This window comes from Colius striatus, chromosome 13, assembly GCF_028858725.1.
Source record: "Colius striatus isolate bColStr4 chromosome 13, bColStr4.1.hap1, whole genome shotgun sequence".
Classification (NCBI taxonomy): Eukaryota; Metazoa; Chordata; class Aves; order Coliiformes; family Coliidae; genus Colius; species Colius striatus.
This window is the reverse complement of record NC_084771.1, coordinates 8,349,408-8,372,254: the sequence shown is the minus strand read 5'-3', so window position 1 is coordinate 8,372,254 and position 22,847 is coordinate 8,349,408. Positions and strand designations below refer to the sequence as shown.

General features: G+C 49.7%; 2 protein-coding genes across 2 annotated transcripts in view; both read left to right on the top strand.

Annotated features, from left to right (window-relative positions):
- The window catches only part of BRWD3 (bromodomain and WD repeat domain containing 3), a 61,828-nt gene extending 54,151 nt beyond the window's left edge, over positions 1–7,677 (top strand). The window contains exons 39-40 of the mRNA XM_062007056.1: positions 360–518; positions 1,307–7,677. Coding sequence (XP_061863040.1) covers positions 360–518; positions 1,307–2,085 — 938 coding nt within the window. The 3' untranslated portion in view covers positions 2,086–7,677. The remainder of the gene's footprint in view (positions 1–359; positions 519–1,306) is intronic.
- Positions 7,678–9,852: 2,175 nt separating this feature from the next.
- LOC133626623 (syntaxin-1A-like) lies at positions 9,853–11,361 on the top strand. The gene has a single exon (XM_062006922.1). The coding sequence runs from the start codon at positions 9,869–9,871 to the stop codon at positions 10,754–10,756; it is 888 nt and encodes a 295-aa protein (XP_061862906.1). The 5' UTR covers positions 9,853–9,868; the 3' UTR covers positions 10,757–11,361.
- The last annotated feature ends 11,486 nt before the right edge of the window (positions 11,362–22,847 follow it).

Sequence of the window (22,847 nt, the reverse complement as noted above, 5' to 3'; positions counted from 1 at the left end):
GGAGATACGTTGTCTGTAGGCTGTGTTAACTGAACTTTGCCCTCCAGCTGTTGGTAAGTTATTGCTAGGGGTCAGAGAATAGGGAAACTGGCTCTGTCCTTGATAAGAATGAATGTAGTGACAAGAGTCTGGACTTGCTGAGCGTGGTGGACTTGCTGCCATGGTGATTCCAGGCACATTGAGCTTCCTTGGGATGACACCCCAGAGGAATCTGTGTCTTTGTGACTGCAGAAGCAGCTTGGCAAGATGAACTTCTGACTTGAGCTGTTAGCTCAGGTGATACAGAACCTCCTCAGAATGCCTTGCATTGCAAACCTGATAAAAACTACTCTGTCTCATTAGTGGTGTCCTGCCTAAAGTTTCAGATACAGCAGAAGAACCTCTGGGTTCAGCCACTGGTGAAGAGATGGAGAGTCAGCCATCTTCCTCAGGCTCGAATGCACAGAACCGAGGTGGAAATACCATTGATGCAGGGAAAAGCAGACCAATCAGGAGTAAATCTACACCTGTGAAGCAAGGTGGGAAATAAGTGTTTTGTTCTTTGAATGACTGGTTTCACTAGAAATGAAAGATGTTGCTTCTGTCTGATGCTTCTGATATTCTTGCCTGAGTTCAGTGTTATGCTGTATTCCCAAGCCACACTAAGGAATGGAGTTTACCTTACCTCTTACACTTCTGTAGCCTCTTGTCTGAAGGGTAGTTGGTACATGATGCCACATGCACTCCAGTGAGGTCCTGTAAGATTCCTCCAGGTAGAAAAGCTTGATTGCTGTTAAACTTGATGTATATTTGAAGTTCAGGTGCTCAGCAATCCTGCTGAGCTTTCTTGGCTTATTTACTGTGTTGGAATTGGACTTGCCACGAGTGTTCCCTGGACTAAGCCTGTTGAGAAAATGCTTTTGATGGGGAATAAATACTGCTTGCAGAGCACTGTTTTGATGTGTATAGATTTGATGTGTACAGGCAGAGCTTGTTTTCTGCCTTGGTACCTTAGTTGTCATCTGAGTAAATGTTCAATGTTTATGTCTATCCCAATCCCACTGGGCTCATTTTGTTGACTGGTTCTTCACTGAACTCTTAGTCAAGACAGTTTGTGGTCTTTGCTTTCAGATAAGATGAACCGTGTTTACTTTGTCTGAGAAATTTTCCCCTTAGAGCCTATAAAGGTCATCTGTGGTGAGCAGCTGAGAGCTGGATCATCCCCAGAGCACACCTCCAAGGCAGCTGGGGCAAGTCCCACTGTTTGTGTCCTGTTTGGCTCAGGCGTGATGACGATAACCGACGGGGTTGTTTTGTGTTTGCTTAGATCACTCTCCTGATGGACCACTCACAAATGGTGATGGCAGAGAGCCCCGGACAGGAGTCAAGAGGAAATTAATGAATGCGTCAGAAGATGAGCATCTGGAGGAGGTGGAGGAGGAGGAAAAGAGAGAACTAAAGGAAAAGTCTGGTTTATCTTCATCGGAAAGCGGGGAATCGGGCTCCAGTTCGAGTTCTGAAAGCAGAAGCGGCTCGGATTCCGACTCGGAGTCGACGTCCAGGACGGATCAGGATTACATCGACGGAGACCACGACTACAGCAAAGTGGTGCAGTCCAAAAAACCCAAGAGAAAAATCAAACGCAAACTCGCCGGCGGGAAGCGGAATTGGCAGGGCAGAGGGACGGGCAGGAGAGGCAGGTGGGGGCGGTGGGGCAGGTGGGGCAGAGGGGGAAGAGGCGGCAGAGGCGGAAGAGGCTGCGGCCGAGGAAGAGGCGGCGGCAGGGGAGGAAGGAGAGGCCGAGGGGGCCGAGGAGCCTCGCGAGGAGCCACCAGAGCCAAACGTGCCCGAATCGCAGACGATGAGTTTGAAAACCTGTTTGGGGGCCAGTTTGGTGAGAACGCGTTTGGAGGGAGGTTCAGCCGGCCGCCTCGGATCAAAACGAGGAACGAGGGCAGGAGAACTGTCTTGTACAACGACGACTCCGACAACGACAACTTTGTACACACCGAGGATCCTTTGAACCTTGGTACTTCCAGGTCAGGCAGGGTGCGGAAAATGACAGAAAAAGCCAGGGTCAGCCATCTCATGGGATGGAATTATTGACAGGTGATAAAAACAAAACCAAACTTTGGAACAATTTTCAAAGAACTTCAATGGCCTTCTACTGCAGGGATTTTACCAGAAAAATCTACCAAGCGAGTTGTGCGGGGACTCCACTCACGTTTCACAGTGGTGCTTTTCCATTCTGTCACTTTGCGTTCGTTTCGAAGCTCCAGGTCGCCACACTTCATTGGTCAGAAACAAGCCTTAGTCATTAGGCCTTAAATTGCAGAAATTCTTCCCCACACACTACAAGCTCATCCCATTCGAGAGGCTTCCAGCTTCTCCAGAAGAACGTGACGTTGCCAAGTCGCGGTTACGACTCTTCTCTCTCCCTTGTTTTTTTTTTGTATTATAGAAATAGCACCTTCTTACAGAGTTTTTATGTGGTTTCTGCCATAAATCCTTATACACAGTAATAATGATAACTTTTGCACAATACACCAATCCTAAAGGCAGCTATAAAATGTTTACAGTTTCTATATTGTAAGAAGGATCTGGATTATTTTAATCTTCCCAGGCCAGGCGGTGATGAATTGTGCTGAACTGAAGTATGTCCATACTGCAGTCTCGGGGGTCCTGACGTGCTTTCTATCGGTTCTTTATTCATGTAAAAAGTGATAAAGGGTTGGTGCCTTGTAAATATGTAGCAAACCTTTTGATGTGGTGTGTCCTATGTGTGCATTAACTTTATTAAAAAGAGAATACTTGAGAAGTATGAATATCTAGACAAAAGGTGCCAAATGCAAAAGTTACTTGCATCTATTTTCTTTTTGTCCTCTCATATTTTTATAGTGTTACTAGAGATTGTGCAGCTAAGGGGTGACTTCAGCATCTGAGAGATTCCTCCTCTTCAAAGCATAACGTGATTCTTTTGTTTGTCATAGTAGCTCAGCTACCTCTATTTACAACTACTGGAAACTGAAAAGAAAATAGATGCTGTTGTTCAGTATGTGTTGAAGAAGAGGCGAGGAGGAGCGTAGCGGGGTGGAATTGCTGGTGCAGTGGTAGAGTCAGTGTGTCTTCATTAGCCTGACACAATGCAAATGAATCCAAGGGGTGCTGAGAGCTCTCAGCAGCGCCCTGGTCTCAGCAGCCCGGGCTTGGCTTGTGCAGACAGGCCGAGTTGTCTCCCTGTCCCCACCTGGGTTTGGTTTGATTCGCCTGGGAGGTGACGAGGGCCCCGAGGGAGGCTGACAGCGACGGGTGAGCTCCTGCTCACAGCCTCCAGAGGGACTCTTGTATCTCAAGCTTCCAGAAGAGAATTGGTGTTGCACTGTGCTCTCGTATTCCTGAACAATGCAGACTTGTAACCACAAGCGGTTGTGGCGGCCGTGGCGTTTGTCGTCCCGCTCCTCAGTGGGCAGCAGCGGGCGTTTGGCCTGGGCTGGGCTGGAGGTGGGCAGCCTCTGCCTCCCTTCCTTCCTTTCTGGGCTCTGCCTGGAATATCTGTGCTTTATAGAGAGTTTTCTCCCGTCGTCTATAAACGAATGTGACTGTTGCACTTGGTTAAGAGAGGCAGTTAGATGACACGGAGAGAACAAACGAGAAGAGAAGGCTTGGGTGAAGTTTTTCAAATTGTAACTATTTCTTCTTTTTTGTTTAAGCTTTCATTTGATATCCTTGAAAGTTCTTCTGTGCACAGCTTGGTCAATAGTTCTGGAAAACCTCAGGCAGCAAACTGACCCGTGTATATTCTCAGATGCAGAAGGAGTTTAGTTTTTGACTTGCTATATGAAGCAGTAGCTATTTTATCTCGCTTTCCAAAAATTCTAGTTAGATGCAAAATGACTTGAAACTGCAGAGGTTTAGTTTTGTGACGGAGGAGAGTGCTCAGAGCACTCGTGTGAGTCTATGGTACAGTGCAAGAATCACAGTTTTACTTCTATAAGGAAGGTTTTGAATCGCCTGTGATCCGATTCTGGGTTTGATTCGGTTGTGTTTGATGGGGGTTGGGGTGGGGAAAGAAGTGCAAAGGCTCTCCTATAGATCTCTGTTGAGCTTTAAAATATAACCACCTGTCCTCTCATCTCATATATATGTATATATATATACACACCTATATATTTATAAGAAATGTATTATTTCTTTGGCTGATTGCTCCTTCTCCATATGGTATCCAGGAATAGCATGTATGCCTCAGTTGATAGTCGGAGTCCTTCCCCTTTTAGATGAGTCCTGTTGAGCTGATGGAAACGCTCTGGTTTCTGTTCTAACACCTGAAAACCTTGAAATGCAAACGAAATGCTTTTCCTCTATTTCTGACTGGCCGAAGATCCACTTCCTTATTTATTTTGTGTAGGGGTTGGGGAGAGATAAACCACGTGGATTCCAGAGAAATTGTTTTATGAGGGTTTTTCTTTGTGTATTTTAGCAGCAATTAGAGTAATATTAAGTATGGTCTTAAATGTATCTTTTCTATGTAATGAAGTACTGTGAAGATGGCAGTGAAGCATCACTTTGCTGTGGCGTAAGTATTTAACCACATGTTACACGATGAAGAGCGAGGCAGCAGGGTGTGCTCGAGCAGCAGAGTCTCACTTGGTGTAAAAAACAAACCAAAAAGAGCACCTTTTCTTTGTGCATGAGAACCTCTTAGAAGCATGAAAGAAATAACTCATTTTTACAGCTGTTACTTTGACTTGAGTTTGTGTCTGGATCCTTTCTCTGAGTTATGGATTTCTCATGGCTTCGTTCTGGGGACTGACCATGGTTCTGTAGTGACTTGGTCCTCAGGTCCTGGGAGGAGCCACTTGTGGCTGCAGAAAACTTAGTGCTGACCCAAAAGGTGCAGCAGAAGCAGTAAAATGATTTCAACCTTGTACTGTCTGGCTCCCTGATCCAAGGGCTGGCTGCTCAGCCATGAGCTCCTGGCACTGCAGGCACAGGGCCACCATCTCTCTCCTCCCACTTTACACAAAACTCCAGAACTCTGCCTAAGGAGAGGGTTTGAGGGTCTGATTGTGTCTTGGATTCCTGAAGCTACAGAGGTGTGAGGCAGGCCAGGGCTTCCTCTGCTGGTGTGGGGTTAACTCTTGGGGGTTAGTGCGTCAGAGTTTTCTCTCGCGTTCCTTTAGCTTCCCAGGACACCCTTTTGGAGATCTGTGGTATCTTGATGAAGTTTATTTTGGCTAGACTGTAAGGTTTAATTCTTTTGATGCCTGTTTTCTCCTCCAAAACTCATGCTTATTGTTTATATCCACCTTGCTTTGTTTCCTGGCAGCATTCCCAACCTGCTGGGAGGGGGTGGCGTTAATGAAGATGGGCCCTGGCTGCTCTGTGCCTCTGTGGGCACCCTGCTCAGCTGGGGCAGCCTGTGCCTTCCCTTGCCCAGCCGTGGGCAGAGAGGGGCTGTTCCCCTTGTGCTGCCCGTTGTGTGGCTGCAGACAACAACCCTTAGTTCCCCTGCTCTCCCCTCACCCCTGTGCTCCCTGTCTTTGCAGTTACTCCTTTTCTTGCCCTTGCCATGAGTTGCAGTGGAAGTCCCACGCTTCCAGCATCACCAGATGATTCTGTCTTAACCTGTGAAATTTGTGACCTGATCTAGGTGGGTCTGCTTGGGCAGAGAGGTTGGACTGGATGATCTCTAAGGGTCCCTTCCAACCCCTACCATTCTGTGATTCTATGACACTTTTATGTTGGCGCTTCACTTAGATGGGTCTGGGCAGTTTTATCACTCCTCTCTCTCTTTCTATCACTCTTTGCTCCATAAACTAAGCAGAGGCCACCCCCCTCATCCCACCCTGCAGACAAATAAGCTAGATAGCAGCATGAAGAAGGAATTGGTGGAGGGTTTTGGCTCCTTTTGAAGTGTTGCATCTTCTCTGTGTGTTTTCCTTTTCCCTGCCTGTCTTCTGGAGCGTTCACCCCAGCTGCTCCCCTCGCGTGAAAGCAGCAGGAGAGTGTAGTACCCAGAGCACTGGGGAGAACCCCCACCAGGTGAAAGCAAAGAGAGCTTTTCATTAACTTCTGTGGCAAGAGCAGCCGCACTGCATTGCTTTTGTCAATGTTTGGAGGCTCTTGACCACAAAAAGCAAGATGAGCCTTGTCCAAGCGTTGGAAAAGGCATCTCCTGGGTGTCCCCGGAACATTTCCAGCAACCATTCAAAGTCACGCACATTAACGGGAGAAAATAAGATTAAATCACTAATTTTCCATCAGAACTTGGTGAATGTTTCATCTTGGAGCAGTGAGTGACAGGGAAAACTGAAGAGCTGGAGGTTTAGGGATGATGGCTTGTGAGCCCTGCCTCGGAGCGTCCCGCTGTCCTCGGTCTGTGTCACCAACTCGACGTCTCAGACACGTCTTTGTGTGTTTACGTTGCCTGGGGGTTGTTTTTGTTTTTCAGAAGCTTTATAAAGCACTGATTATTTACATGGCAGACCGAAGGAGCAGTTACCAACCCAAGGCTCAGTCTCTTTAGTACGGTAGGGAGCTGTCATTGTGTTCTTACAGGCTTGTATTATAGAAAATTCCTGCGCATGTGCGAGAGATGATTTCCAATTGTTAGTATATCAGAGGTTTACCCATGAAAAAAACAACTCCTTTATGTACAGTAAGTAACAGCCTGCAAAATTTAGTCTAAGAGTTGTCTTTTTTTAGTGTTAGAAATGCAAAGACCCGTCAGAAGCTTGTACATTTGGAATATGTCCCGTTCAGCCCACAGCAAACTCACACAACTGTGCTACGAATCCCTGAAAAATCAGATTGCCAGTGGAATTGCTGTCACAGCCTTAACTCTAGTGTTACAAAAATGGTGCTTAAATACGTTTATGTGCGTGGATGTGGTACCTGGTAGGAGTTTGTGAGAATCTGAAGCGAAAGCGAGTGGCTTAGTGCTGTGCTTGGGGGTTAACGCTCCTGGTAGGGAACTGCGGCCACGTTGGGGAGCTGACAGTGGAATATTTCAAGTGGTGGGCAATGAAGGGCAGTTTCACAGTTTGGAGGGGTTTCAATTGGCAAGCACTGTGTATCTTCCTGCTCTCTGGGTCTGTGAGCAGCAGAGCGGGTGGCGAGAGGAGCTGCTCCGGAGGCTGAAGGCCTGTCCGGTATCAAAGAGGCAGATGAGATCAAACTCCTCCTTTTCTCTCCCTAAAAAAGCCTCCTCAGAGAGGGGGTGGCTGCTCGGGTAGATTTGGGAATCAAAAGTCTGGCGATTGTTTTGCTGTGGAAATACTAACACTGTCTGTTCCTGTGCGAGCCGTCACAACAGACTTCATTCACAAACACCAGCCGACGGTGGCGATGAGATTCACGTGATTTAGGCTCTCCAGTTTGTGTTCTGGGTGACTGAAAAACACCCCAAGAGGAAAAAAAAAAGAGAATGCACAAAGCTATTAGAATTATATCTACTTTCTATATTGATTTATTTTTCCCAGGTGATATTTATGCCCATATCTTCACATCCGCTATCTCAGGTCCCTTTAAATGAATACTTCAGGGATTTTAATGCCACTTGCTGGCAGACCAAATGTAATATTTATATGCAATGAGCTGTTAGTTTTTTGTATTGTACAGATGTAAATTTGTAAAGAATTTTTTTCTAGAGTTTTTTTGAAGTCACTGATGTAATCTAGGATGTTTCATTTTCCAGCTGTGGGATTGTCTTAATAAAAAGAAACAAGATAAACTCTCACTTTGGTTTCGCATTACTTGCTGAAGAGGTTGGGTGTTAAAAAGGCCACAAAAACACCCCTTAAAATTGATTTTTTTCAATGTAAAAAGAACATTTTTTACTTAGGAAACTTTTATAAACTGGATGTAACAGCTTTTAGCAGCTGCAGGTCTCAAGCAGGACAGGATGGAGACCCTCACCTCGGCCACTGGCCAGTGAGGGCTCGCCCCGGGTCTGTCACCCAAACTATCACCCCACCTGGCTCCAAAATGCCATTTTCCTGGGCAAAAGGGGAGGAACAGCTAATGCTTCCTTGGGAAATGACGTGACAAGTGGTGTCTGGGGCAATAAGTCTGTGCAGAGCTTCCCAAAGCGGGCGAGGAGGAGGAGGAGGTTTCTAGACAAGGTCTCTCCTGCCACCGTGGGACAGGGGTCGGTGAGATTGAGCTCGAGGAGGAGATACCTGGTTTTAAGGGGTATTTCATGCAAAGGAACAAGCCTGCTCCTTGTTCATCCCTGCTGTTGCCCTCTCGTTCGGTGCCAGCGATAATGTTGTTTGAAGAGGGCCAGGGCACGGCTGTGGCTCTGGGCTGGGCTGAGGCAGGGGCTGGCCCTCCCCTGCCAGCCACCATGCTGGTAAGGCTGAGCCCACCCTGTCCCAGGTGCCAGTGGGAAGCGTTGGGGGCTCTCATGGGACTGCATTTCCTGCCTTCGCTGCACACAGGCTTTAAAGCCCTCGTGCCCCATCAGGCCTGGACTATTTGATACCCAGAAGTAGCTCTTGCAAGGTGTGTGAGTAAGGAGTACTCCCTGCAGTGAGCCTGTCCCTCACCCTCTGCCTGTATCTCAAGCCTATCCCATCATGTTTTGCTCTGTTAGTCCAGGATTTTGGCTTTTCCCCTCTTTAATCTCTTGATTTATTGGCTATTTCCTTTCATTGCCCCAACTCAAATGAGCCAAATGGCAGTTCCTTTCAGGTGGGGATGAGTATCACCTGCTTGATGCCATGCTCCTGCTCCAGGCCTCAGGAAGAGAAGGTTGGTTTGTATTTTTCTTTCCTTGGCCTTGTTGGTTACAGAGAACAAAATTAAACATGTATTGCAGAGATGCCAAAGGCCTCCTGCCACCTCCATCCATTGAAAGGCATTAGTGCCCTTCACCGTCCCTTCCATCGGTGATGTCTCGTGGGTGTTATGTGTGTGATACCATTGTGTGTTTAGGTCATGTGTGATAATGTCTGTTACAACGTTTGTGACACACAATGCTGATGTGGCAGAGCACAGTGCAGCCTTCCAGCGTGCTTTGGAAATGCATTTTGTGCCAGTATTTCTACAGGTGCTTTTGCAGATGTTTTTTTAGATTGAAATTGGGATTTCTGTGTGTTTCAGCAGCGTTGGCTATAACTGCTCCCTGGCCCTGGTGTGCAGGGCAGCTCTGCCATCCCAGTACCTATTTCCAGCCTGCAAAAACCTGGAGCACCTTCCTCTGTCTCCCCCCCAGGCCCGTCCTCCGACGTTTCCCACTGCCAGGACCTCAGGGCACCGTCGGGCTCCTGGAGCTTGACTGACCTGCATGGGAAGGGGGAAGCCAAACGCTGCCTCCCTTCCAAACAGGCACTGAAACAGGCTGATTGGCACCTCAGTGGCTGTATCCTCAGCTGAGGCTGCTTTTCAGGGCACACTAAAAGCTCAGAGGCAGACAGGCTGCAGCCTGCGCCTGCTCTTTCTTTTGCTGAACACCTTTATTGGGGTGCAGGACAGAGCTGCAGGAGGGGAGGGCCGGGCAGACACCCCTCTCCTCGGCCCTTGGCAGCCGGGGATTTTGGGATTCTTTGTTTCTCGGTGAACAAAAAGCCCTTTGTCTCAAGAGGATCAGGTGTTGAGCCAGGAGAGCCTCACCCGTGACGCAGGGGTGCTGCTGGCAGCCCTCCCGCCCCAGGCCGCCTTCCCCTTGCCGAAGGCGTGCTCCCCTCCCAGCCGGCGGCCCGGTGCGGTGAGGTCCTGCGGCGGCTGACGCAGGCCAGTCTCTGCCCTCCTCCATCAATATTTGCTCGGGCGCCGGCAGGGAAGGTTTTAAGAGCTGCTGCTGACGCAGGGAGCTCCGGCCTCGCACCTGCCCCTGGGGCCGATGTGCCGCCCGTCCCACGGATGGTGCCGGCGGCCGGCGTCGAGCATGAGGGACCGTCTGGCGGAGCTGCGGCGGCGAGCGGCGGCCGAGGGGGACCCGCAGGGGCCTGCCCTGTGCTTCGACAACGCCGCCTGCGTCAGGGACGACGCCGGCCCCGTCGGCCAGGCGCTGCGGGAGGCGGCCGAGCTGTGGCGGGCGCTGGACGGGCTGGAGCAGCTCTCCCTGAGCATTGAGCGCACGCAGCAGACGGTGCTGTGCTGCACCTCCGAGGACGGCGTCGCCGGCGCGAAGCTGGCGCTCAGCGCTGCCAGGGCGGCCTTCGCCCGCGAGGCCGTGGCCCTGCAGCCCCGGCTGGCCGCCCTGCTGGCGGCGCCCGAGGCGGGCACGGGGCGAGCGGGCCCCCGCATCCGCCAGACGCAGCTGTGGCTGCTGCTGCGCCGCTACCGTGCCGTCCTCGCCGGACACTACGCCCGCGAGAGCCGCTACCGGCAGAGGCTGAAGGAGCAGATGGAGAGGCAGGCGGAGCTGGCGGGCATCGCCCTGGGCGCAGAGGATTTGGACCGGCTGGCCGAGACCCCCGAGGTGCCCCGCATCGTGGGCCGGGACCTGGAGGAGCTGAAGGCCAAGCAGCACCTTGCCACGACGCGGGCGCGCCAGCAGCAGCTCCTCGACCTGGAAGCTCAGATGGTGGAGCTGCACGGGCTGTTCCTGCAGCTGGAGGGGCTGCTGGTGGAGCAGCACGGGGCTGCCGACAGCGTGGAGCAGCACGTCCTGCGCACCCTCGACTACGTGGCCCAGACGGGTGGCGAGGTGAAGAAAGCCCTCAAGTACCAGAGGCCGTCGCGGCTCTCGGCGCTGCTGACGGCCGCACTTGGCCTCTGCGCCTGCTGCCCCTGCCTGCCCTGCCTCCCACGGGCCTTCCCCTCCGCCTGAGGCAAGCTCCAGAGACTCCAATGCTTGGGGAGTTTTAAACTTTTATTTAGAGACCAAAAATAAGCCCATGGAAGGGTTTGGAACGCTGGTTGTTAGGTGCGAGGGGATGCGATGGCTCGGTGCTGCCGTGGAGCAGCCTGAAGGCTCCACCAGCACAGCTCAATCTTTATCCTCCCCACTTTCACAAGTTTTGCTTCCTTTTTCAGCACACACCGATGTGGCATTTTCACTGTGGCAGGTTGGTACACGGGCAGGTGGGTCTGGCACAGCTATCCCGAAGGGTTCACCCCATGGTGTGACGCTGTGAGGGTTTCTTTGCCATTGAAGCAGGGTTTTTTGGGGGACTGCAGGAGATGGGCTCAGACTCCAACCCACACAAACCAGGCAATACCACACGTGTGCTTGGAAGCTTGGTGACCCTGAGGTACCACCTGCATATCCTAAAGCCTCTCAGAGACAAGAGCCTGGTGAAGTTTCTGGGGAACCCTTTGTGGAAGGTCCCTTTGTGACCCTGCCGTTGCTGGGGTCAGGTCCCAGCTGTCTCAGCCACCTCAGGGCTGTTTTTCATCTCCTGGTTGAGCTTTAATAAAACAATTTTTCAATAACCTTTTGAGCATAGAGAGGTGAGTTATTTCTTGGCAGCAGGAGGCCCAGGGCTAATGAAGAGCAGAAATGGAGTGAGTTCTGGGTGTGTCTTTTGGGTTAAAATCTCATGAATCTAGAAAAGTTAATTTGCAGGCTTTTTGAATGCACCTCCATGGGAATAATGATTTTGTCAACAAAGCTTCGTGGAGAACTGACCTTCTCTCAGTTCATTTGTCTCCTGTTTGCCCAGTTACCCCAGAGGATGTTTCACAAGTTGGAAATCACATAAAGCAGCAAGCAGAAGGATGAGCTTCCTCCACGCTTGCTCCTGATCCTCACCAGCCTCTGCAGTGCGGGGCAGGGACCTGCCCAGGCCCATGTCGTGTGGTCAGAGCAGGGGGAACATCCTCTACATCTTATGTTGAAACCCACGTTTTCTGTGCAGATGCAAAAGCAGCCTCCTGTGAATCACTGGAGACTGGTTAGAGGACATACAGAGAAAGGAAACAAAGCTCTGCGAAGCAGGGGAGGTGGCAAATCCAAACAACTGATGTTTAAGCAGGCTTTACACACCAGCAGCAAGGCTCTGTGCAAACAGCCTCTCTGGAGAGCAAGTGCCAGCCTTGGGAGCCCTGGCTGAGCCCTGGCTTGAGGCGGGGGGCAGCATCCAGCACCAGCAGCCCTGCAGAACTGGTTGAGCTGCTTAGTAAATTATTGTCCTTAATGCACAAGAAAAAAACCCTCCCTGCTGTCTCTGACAGTGTGTTCAGCCAGGGCATGTTCACAGGGGTGTGTGTGGAGCAGAGCCTCCTCCGGAGCCTGGCGTGGAGGTGAGGGTCCCTGAGCTGCTGTGGTTTGGGGGTGCAGTGGCCGGTGCCAAGCTTGTTCTTGGGTACAGAACGACCAGGGAAATAGCTCTGTTTGGTGTGGGGAGGATGGGGGAGGAGCTAAAGAAGTAGGAGGGAAAGAGGAGAAACTGTGCACACTTTGAGTTTGCTCATCAGGTTTTTTTCCTGTTGCTTTTCATTAAGTGTTGTCCTCTGATGGAGACTGATTGTAGCAAAGCAGTGAGGAATGCCGTGATGTGGGCATGAGCAGTCAGGGAAAGTTTCCCTTCTCCTCTGAGCAAAGGCTGGGACTTCATTTGAAGCACGTTTGCTTTATGAATATTCCCAGAGATGATGAAGTTGAGGTGGAGGAGCTGCTTTAATGGTGCAAAGAATATACATGAGAGGGCTCTTCTTATTATTTCCCATCATAAATTTAAGAAGTTCACATTTAAGGAGAAAGTTACAAGAGAGACAAACGCATTAAGTCCAAATTGGGCTTCCCAGCTCCTTCAGCTCTGTTCTGTATCAAATAAGATTCATTTAAAGAGTCACTTCTTAGTAAAATGCATTAAAAGGAGGTGGCTCAAATGTGTAAAACCTTTACAGCTGTGCTGGCAGCACACTGTTTTTCACTTGCAAAGCCCTTCAGCTGAAGAAATATCAATGAAAACAGTATTTTCAAAGAGCACAAAACATTTTTCCTGACATTTAGGCCAGCAAATAATTCCAGAGCAATTTATTCACTCCATGGAGCTCTTTTTATTTAAGGTGAGGTAGATTATTACAGCTTTTAACAGCCTGGTGTTTCTGCTCAGAGGCCACGGGAGGGCTCGTGCATTCCAGCTCAAAGAGACTTTCTATCCCCTCAGCACTGCTGATTCTTCATGTCACAGCAAACGCCCCCTGAACAGAATAGTTCCTTGTAAATGCAGCTTTTTTAAACTATTTCAGTGTGAGGTGAGGGAGCCCTGGCCCAGGCTGCCCAGGGAGGGTGTGGAGGCTCCTTCTCCAGAGGTTTCCAAACCCACCTGGACATGTTCTTGTGTGACCTAATCAAGAGGAACCTGCTTTAGCAGGGAGCTTGGACTAGAGGGTCTCTAAAGCTCCCTTCCAACCCCCTCATTCTGGGATTCTGTGTGCTTCTATGAGAGACTTAATGATTTTGTTCCTTTTCCCCTGACTGTTCCCACTGAAACCCCATCACCCAGTACTTCCACCTCCAGAAGTTTTCCAAATAGTGGGGTGTGGGGTGGTGTTTTTTGCTCAATCTTTCTATACCAAATCCCACTTGGTGTTTTTATTTTGAGTGTCCTTAATGTCAAAGCAGAAAGTAATTCTTCTGTGTGGGCTACCCAGTTACTGTGATGCCTCAAAGCACTTTCCACATCTCCTTCAGCGATGCAAAGACGTGTCAGCAGTGTAAATGGACTTGATTTGTTTTTCCCCAGTTTCTCCCGTGTTTTCCAGTGAATCAACAGCTCTGTTCACAGAGATGATCAAACAGCTTGTGCTGCTGCCTGCCTTTGAAAGACGCAGCGGTCTGGCTCGCGGGCCGTCCTGCAGGAGCAGGGATTGCTGCCAGAGCGTTCAAGGGAACCACTTGTCTTTCCAGCAACAGGTTGGAAACTCCATCCTTGGGTTTTATTGGCAAATTGGGCTCATTTCAGCGTTGTTTTGGTGCTTACTTCAACTGGATGTGTTTGGAGTTCCAGCAGCACGCTCACGTCTCGATTTTGGATCCCGTGGAAGGGCATTTCTCTGACAGGTAGGAAATCAGTTGTGTTTTCCAGGATTAAAATATTGCTGTTGGATTTCCCTGGCAGGGGCTGCTTGATCTCCATGCCTCCTCCTGCAGTCAGCTCGTGGAAAACCTGCAAGGAATGGCTCAGGATGAGGAAGTTCACGTTTTTTTTTTTTACAGAGGTCTCAGTCTTAGGAATTCCACTCCTTTGGCTTGCTGACCTGCAACATTCACTCCATGAAGTTGTCTCCAGCATTTCTACTGAGTCTTCACAGGTGTGTGGCTCTAACTTCCAAGTGTAGAGGGTGTGCACTGTGTATATCACCATTTCAGGCTCAAGTCTGAGGGGATAAGCCAGGCCTTGCACAAAATGGCACAAAATGATTGACCAGCACTGAGCAGTGTTTTTCCAGAGTAAACTTGAAAGGGCTTAAGGAAAAAGGAGGTACCAAACTCTTGCTGAGATGGCTCCTGCAATACTCTGTATTTTGCAGTTCTTCACCTGAGAGGGTGGTGCCTGTGCTAACAAGAAGGTTGCTCCCACAGGCAATAATGCCAGGCATAAATACGCACGTTGACAGCCTGTTCCAACCCTCCTGCTTCTCTGTGTGATCAGGGCAATAAATCAAATGTGGGACTTTGATGGGCAGCACAGTGGTGGGGACACACAGAAGCCGAGGAGGAGCAGCCACTTGCAGCAGCTGAGCCCGTGGTGCAAACAGCCTAGAGATGGGCAGCTCAGACTGGCAATTCCTGTTTGCCACAGCTCCAAGCCTTGTTTGTGCAAAGCTTTTTGGTTTGTTCCGAGTAGACACTTAAGAAGCTCCTCAGTGGAGCTGATTTACGGTCTCTGCTCAGACAGGAGGGCAAAGCACTGATGATGGGAGAGGGATTCGTGGCAATTCATTATAGTCACAACTCTCCCATCACGCTGCTTCTGAATGGAAGTGACGGGTGTGTGCCGTGGTCTGCCGGGAGCTCGCGTTAGCGCCAGCTGATGAGGCGAGCAGATAATAGCTTCTCCGGGGATGATTTGGTTCTTAACTGCTATTTCTAAAGCTCCAAGACAGACTCAGAGGACAGCTTGATATTGTCACCAGCAATCTGCATAACTGAAGCACTGGGAGGCTGTGGAGTGAGTCAGGCACGGGGTCGGGACTGGCCGTGGTGTGACGTGGGTGCGATGCCGTGGCTCTGCTGTGAGACGGGTGCAGAGTCACCTTTTGCTGCCCCAGAGTGCACAATACTAACCAAAGCTTTAAAAGTCCCCTAGACCAAAGTTCTGGTGCAATCCTGGCTTGGCAGGTAGTTTTTCATTTGGCTTTTCGTGACAAAGCAGCCCCTCTGGGTTGATTTGTGGCTGTGTGAAAATGGGCTCTGTTTCAGTAGTTTGGTGAGTCCACGTGCAGTCTGGGTAGCCAAGCACTACAACATTTCCATTAATAACAGAAGTCTTGAATAAATCCTTTCACTCACTCTGAACACATGATTTTTTTTCAGGTTAGATTAACAATGAGAGGGGAAAAAAATGGCCATGAGTTTCCTTTAGATAATTGTGTTCCCATTCCCTGACATTTGATGATTCATTGCACAAGCGTCTGGGCAGGTACCCTGGAGCCCCTGGGGCCTGTCCCAGTGTGCAGATGCTGCTTGCCAGAACAGAGAAACAACAAGCATCGTTTCTGTAGCGCCTTAGCATCCCTGGTACCCCCAAAATGTCCTCAGCCCACAGCATTTGCTGGGTGCTTGGTGCTCCCAGCTCCAGGGGATGTGGTTCTGCTCTTGCCTGTGGCATCAGGCACCTGCTGCTTATCAGCCTTCTGGAAATTATCCTTTCTAAGGTATCTCCCCACTTCTGCCTGGGTTCTTTGCTTATTCTGAATGGGTTTCAGAATCAGTGCTTCACCCCTGGCTTATTTCTCCTTCAAACCTCTCTTGGATTTGCTCGTTGCCCTTCGTACACAGCTTGCTTTTTGTCTTTGATAAATACAAATCGAACACAGAGCAGAATAAATCATAGAATCATTTTGGTTGGAAAAAACCTTTAAAATCAACTCCAGCCACTCCCCTCACCCTGCCCAGCCCACCCCTAACCCCTGGCCCTCAGCTCCACGGCTTTGGGATCCCTCAGGGCTGGGGACTCCCCCAGCTCCCCGAGCAGCCTGGCACAGTGTTTAATGCCTCCAGTGTTAAATTCCAGTGTTTAAATGCCACTGCTCTGGACTGAACCCTTGGTGGTTTGCCATTGTAACGTGTTGCAAAACAGCATTGAACAGAATTCCTGCTTGTTCAGGCGTGTGCAGGAGCTGTGTGAGAAGGGGGTTTGGTGCCTGCCCAGTGTGGCTCCTCGTGCTCCAAACACAGGTTGTTTGCAGGGGGAGCTGCATGGCGTCAGCTGCTCTTTGGGTTTAATTACAGGATCAGAGCTGCTTTCTGTCTGGGCTTTCTGAACTACATAGGAAAGGCTTGCAGCTCATCCTTAAAGATTTCAGTCCATAAAATACATCTTTTCCTATCCTGTTCTACAATGCAGAATAAGCTGTTTCTACAGCTGATGGGAAAACAGGCTGGTGGGAGCAGGGGTATGGGAAATCAGGTTGGCAGAAGCTGAAAGAGACCATGAGGTGCCACTGTAGTTGTTTTAAAGGATCACCAGCAGCTTTAAAGGCCAATTTCATGTAAGGGAAAGAGGCTAACAAGGCACAGCAGACACAGACCTGAATAAGGATTTCCCATGGAGCGCCTGTGTTGAAGTGCAAGTACCAGAACAGCTCTGTTGTCAGTGTTTCATTAGTGAGGGTAAACAGGAAAGCGACTGGAGGTGACAGGTACAAACGATCTCCATCACAGAAAACCATTCCCCATCTCAGGCAGAGGCTGGATAATCTGGTGCCTTAAAATAGAGCTGGGTACAGGCGTGAGTCACCTCCTCTGCTGGGCAGGAGGACAGTCACCAGAAAGGGACCTGGGATTGGGCTGCTGTGTTTCTATCATCGCTACTTTATTTCACCACACTGCTTTCAATCTGTGCATTTCCTAACAAACACAGTTGACAGAGGAGTAAATGGAGTTCTGCAGTGGTACTTTCAGATCCTCGTGTGGCATGGAAGAACGTGGCTCCGTTGCTGACTTTGCTGTGTGTGGAACTAATGATGCTGAAAAAACAGAGACATTTCCCCCCCAAACACATCAGCTGAGCTGTGGTACAGGTGCACAAAATCTGCCGTAGCTGTGTGTGAAACTTGAGTTTCTGAGGCCGTGCAGGTGACCCAGGGATGGGGCTGAAGCAGTGTGGCAGCGGCTGCTCCGTGAGGCACGTGCCCCTCCATCCCTGGCTGCAAGGGAGAGCCTTGCTCCCCAGTGCCAATTTACCACCCCATTGCAACAATTTATTCTTGCAATCAAAGTGCATTTACAGCTGTGAAATGTATGTGTTGAAAACAACCCCAACCCTGGAGCATTGCACAGCCCTTTCTGTCGGCATCTCTTTGGGTGCATCGCCTTTCTGGAGAGGGGCTGTCAGAACCCCTGGGCACAGAGTGCTGAGAGGTGTCTGGTTCTCAGCCTGAGCTTCAGGGAATCTCCTCACATGGAATAATTAAGCTGTTTACCCTTGATATTAAAACCACACTGAAGTGACAAGGGCACCAGGGTAACATTTCTTTTTTCCAAACAGAAAATGGTTAAAACTTACTGTAACAAACGGGATTTGATTGATGTGTGTTTGCAGGGTAATGGACTTCCTCTCATCCCTGGCACAATCCAATGTGAGTAAGACATTGCAGGGTTTTTATTAGAGGAGTCTTTTATTTTTGCTTTTACAGATGTACACATTATCATTCATTGTCAAAACACATCTGCTGAGAGAGCCCACTGGATCTCGAGACCACAGGCTTTTTTCCCCTCTCTCTTTCTGCATCTTTGTTTTCCTTTTAGCTGTTATTTCAGAAGGCAAGAATCTGGAAATTCTCCTGCAGTTTGAAGGCAGCCACAGGCTCAGGGTGGTTTGGTGCTCTGCTAAAGGTGGAAGGGGCACTTGTGGGTGAGATTATGGGTGCTTATGACATGCTGAGGCTCTTCTTTTATGGATCAGACATGCAGCAAGGGGTGCACGTGGCTTTCACTTATCCTTGTGGTGCTGCCCAAGTGGGCTGTCCTTCAGCTGGCTGCCAGCCTGGTCACAGCCAGAGCAAGTTGTCCCCTGCTGCCAGCAGCAGTTGATTCATCCTGACTCATACCTGTGTGTGCTGGTTGTGGGGAGGAGTGTGCTCGGTGCTGGGGGCAATGTGCCCTCCCTCCAGTGACTCCAGGCCCTCTTCCTTCACCAAGCACAGCAGATGTACTCATCCCCTGCACTGACTTCAGGGTGTGGGTAGGGCACAGCTCAGTGTTTGTATCTGCAGATGTGCTGGCCAGCTGTGCACTGAAGCGCTGGCTTTTGCCCTGGGGCAACAGGAAGGCACCTGTGCAACATGGGGTCTGTGCAGGGGGGGGTTTCCCTGCTCAATGCCTGCTGATCTTCCCCATGGTGAGCTTTGGCTCTGTGATCTGTCTCCATGGTCCCTGGCCCAGCCTCAAGACTGTAAACTATTAATCCAGGTTTTGTTATTGCAGCAGTTTTGCTCCTTGCAGGACACAGAAACGTGTTCTGATACAAGTTCTTTAGGACTGAGTGGTCTCCAGGGCAGATACATCTGCGACACTTCTCTGCTGTCACTCTTTGCTTTGCTCCAAGAGCTGATTCATGTGGTGAGCTCATGAATTCAGGCTGGAAAATGATGAACACCTTTCCTTGGTCTTTATTGAACAGTCCAGGACCACTTCCACATCCTCATTTTGACTTAAACTTCTCCTCTTCAAAAAAGGTAACGGGTCAACCTGAACTTTGTTGCAACAAATACATTTTAAAGAGAATTTTACCTCCCATTTGTGATGACACAAAGCCCTTTGTAATGAGAGGCCATTTCACAGCTCAACTGTGCTGTCTGGATTAGAGGAGCTTGTCTCTGAGAGACACCCTGCAGCATCTGCATTTTTTGGGCAAAGGAGGTGTGGACTCTGTTCCAGTGGTTCTTATTCTTCACAGAATTAAGCCAAGTGACTGCCACATTTTTCCTCATATCCCTCAACAAAGGATCCTGTTTCCAAATTGTTATGACAGCAATAAAGCTGAGATGTGTAGAAAGCTTTGGAGGCACTGGCTGGTGGCTACTGAGCTTCTGTTGGTGGCTTTCAGATGAAACTGTGGGTAGAAAGCGACAGAACAGGAGCAGCCAGCACCATAAGGCATGGCTGTTAAAGGGCATCATTCCATGGGCCACAAAGTACATTGCATTTCTTTTTTGACAGGTATTTAAGAGCTTACAAGATGTGAAGCTGGACAAGTGGAAGGGTGGCTTCCAAAAGCAATCCTCTTCCTCCTCTTGTGTGCCCTTGGATGACACAGTGCAGGCGTGCAAAGCCAGGTCCTTAGACCACAGATACCTTCTTGCCTCCAAGCTGTTTTCTTCAGAAGGTGAGTATTTCTGCATTGAAGTCTGATGTTGTGCAGATGGGAAGATAAATAATGGTGTCCCTGCCATAAATAATGGTGTTCCTGCCTCTCTGAGGGACAGAGATGTCCTGTCAGCGAGGGCAGCCAGTGGGAAGCCTTTCCATGGCTTTCCACTGCGGGATGGTGTGACTGTGCAGTGAAAAAAGACCATTTGGCTTCTGTTTTACACTCAGCTCAGCTCTGAAAGGGGCTACTTGTAAAATCATTTACCCTTTTCTTGTTTTTTCTAAGAAGCCTGCCAGGCTTCAGAATAACTGAAGTGGAGAATATGAAGCATAGAGGAGCAGGGAAGAGAAACAATCTTGATAGCACCATACATGTGCTGCTTGTGCTGTGCTGGAACGGGAACATCAGGCACTTTCTCTAGAAGAAGCAATTAGCTCTTTTTTAAACAGTTATCTTATGCAGGCAAAAAATATCTGCTGTGTTTACTGTGGCTGGGAAGGTGTTAGGTTTATTCACTATAACAAAATGGGGTTTGTTTAAGACAGGGAGCAGATAAAAGGCTTGAAAGCCAAACTTCTGTCGAAAGTTAGTGGCTGTAAGTCTGAGTGAGGAAGGAAACTGGTTGAGCTCAGAGCTGAAATGTTACCAGATGGTTTCATTATGTTGCACACACCTTGGTTTTACAGGGGGACTTGAGACATTTCCTTCATTTTGGTCCCATTTCCTTGGATTTTCACCGTGCCTAGTTCAAGCTTAACGACTGTAAGTAGCTCACAGAGCAGATGTGCATCAGCGGCGTGTGCAGGACAGAAAGGCAGCGTTTCTGCCTCGTCCCAGAGTTGTTGAGAAAGCATTGGAAAGATTTGGAAATAGGCACACCACATATGCACACAGAAAGCGTGCCTGCTCTCTGGGGCTGCCACATAATAGAGTGCAAAAGAAATAAGTCTTATTTCCATAGTGAGTCATTGCTCGCACTTTGTTCGGCGTCTGTGGAGTCGGATTCGCTTCAGCTGCTTGTGAAGCAGGGACAGGTGCAGAGTATCTTCCTTTTGTTCTCGTGGCAGATGCAAGCAGGGGAGAGAGCAATGTGTTGCTCGTCCATAAAGCACCAGCAGAATAATGTTAAATGAAGACTAAAACGTTTCTGATGAATAAAGGGAGACGGTTCCAGGAAGAAAAGATGTTCCACAAGAAGCCAAAGTTTTCAAACTTGCAAAATACGCACTTGTTATGAAACCAGGCTTGGATAATTGCCTTTGGTTTTGTGCCTTATGTGGCAACTGACAACAGTCTGTAGGGAAAGGACAGATTTTCCTCCAGAGCCATTTGTGCCCCTTTATGGATCGACTTGGGCAGCAGAATGCAGCCATGGGAGCAGAGAAGGCTTTGGAGAGATTCAGCCACATGTGGTATTTTCTCAGAGGTGAGATGGATGTGGAGGCAGCCTCATATTTTGAGCTCTCCTTTGCTCCGTGGGTCCCATCCTGCAGCTGAGCAGAGGGCAGATGGGGCAAGCATGGCCATGCAGATTCCCATTTCTGGGGTGCCAGCCTGGTTTTAGCAGCCATGCCTCCCCTCCCGGGCTGGAGGAACAGAGGTGGATGCTGCTGCTGCTCTGCTCCCAGCACAGCCACCCACGGTGACTTCCATGAAGTCACTCAGCCCAGGACATCTTTGTGCCAGGTCACGCCTGGATGTCAAAAGCTTTATATAATAGATGGGTATCCAACAGTGATGAGCAATCATGTCCTGCCCTTCCCACTCTCCATCCAGGCTGGTGGGACCTCTTCTTGCATCCACCAGCAAAGCTGTGGGTTCCCAGGGAGGTCTTGTACAAACCTTTACTTGGTACTAGCACCCTGCCCCACACACAGCTGGGTGAGACCTTTGACCCTAACACATTGGGCTGTGGCTATCATAGACATTTCTCACCATATCCCCCCTCTCTAGACACCAGCATCATGAAAGAGCTGGGCAGGAGATAGTTTTCTTCTACCACAAACATTTTTTAATGTCTTGAAATGTCCCTGACCCATGTCAGACAGTTTATTATGTGCTTTCTTTTGTCTTCATCCCAGTCTGGTTTTCCACACGTCTGCTGTTGCTGAGTGTGGTTTTAGTTGGTTTGAGGGTGAGGGTTTTGTCCTTTGAGTGGCTAATTGTGTAAAAAAAAAAGCTTTCAGGAATTTCAGAACACCTTCTTGACAAAAGCAATGTCATGAATGAAATGAAGCAGGAAAGATCTGATTGACTGACATAAGATACCCCCAAATCCCTGAGCAAACCTGACTCTGGCAAAGCTGCAAGATACTGCCCACACCTGTGCACTAAAGCATCCTTCTGGGTTTGGAGCAGCCAATCTGGGGGCAGGTGGATGTACAAGCACAGGCTTTGGGGTGAAGGCATACCTGAGTGGTGGCTTCTGGTGGGCTCCATCCCAGGGTTCACATCCTGCCTCAGTTTCTCCCACCAGGGATAAACCATGAGCTGCAATCTCACTCCTGCTCGGCGGCTTCGTCGCTTCTTCAGCCAGCAACATGCAGCGTCCCCAAATTACTCTCCTGTGTAGTGACAACACATGCAGCCACTTAGCCACTTGGCAGCACTGAGGATGCTGATGAGACACCTCCAGCCCATCTGTCTCGTGGGTACCAAGGACTACCGTCTGCACCGGTGATGACACAAGGTATTATTTCTGGGTGCATTCACACGTGTTCCTCCTGGAACAGCCACAGCAGATGGAGCACTGGGGAAAGCTACAAATCCCTCACTTAGACACCTCCTGAGCTTCTGCTTCTTTTGCATGTGCCTTTGCTAATTGTCTGAGTGGCTTAATCTAGAGGAAGGCAGGAAACAGTGTTGTGATATCCTGAAAACATAGATGGGACACCAGGCTCGATATTTGGTGCACTAGACATTTTCAGTGGCATCGTGGCTTGTATCAGAACTGATATGGCAGCAGGAGCAAGGCAGGGATTGTCCCCCTGTGCTGGGCCCTGGGGAGGCTGCAGCTCCAGGGCTGTGTTCAGTGCTGGGCCCCTCACTCACTGCCACAGGGACACTGAGGGGCCAGAGCTGGGCTCAGAGCTGGGGAAGGGGCTGGAGGACAAGGGTGCTGGGGAGGGGCTGAGGGAATGGGGGTGTTGAGCCTGGAGAAGAGGAGGCTGAGACCTTTTTCCCTGAGAGGGGTGTCAGCCCCTGTGCCAGGCTGCCCAGGGAACTGGGGGAGTGCCCAGCCCTGGAGGGATCCCAAGGCCATGGAGCTGAGGTGCTGAGGGGTCAGTGCTGGGCTGGGCAGGGTGAGGGCAGGAGTTGCACTTGGTGATCTTACAGATCTTTTTGAACTAAACCAATTCTGTGATTCTATGACACCCACCCTCACCAAACAGCAGCCACCACCTCTCGTTGACACAGCAATGAGAATGTCCCCCC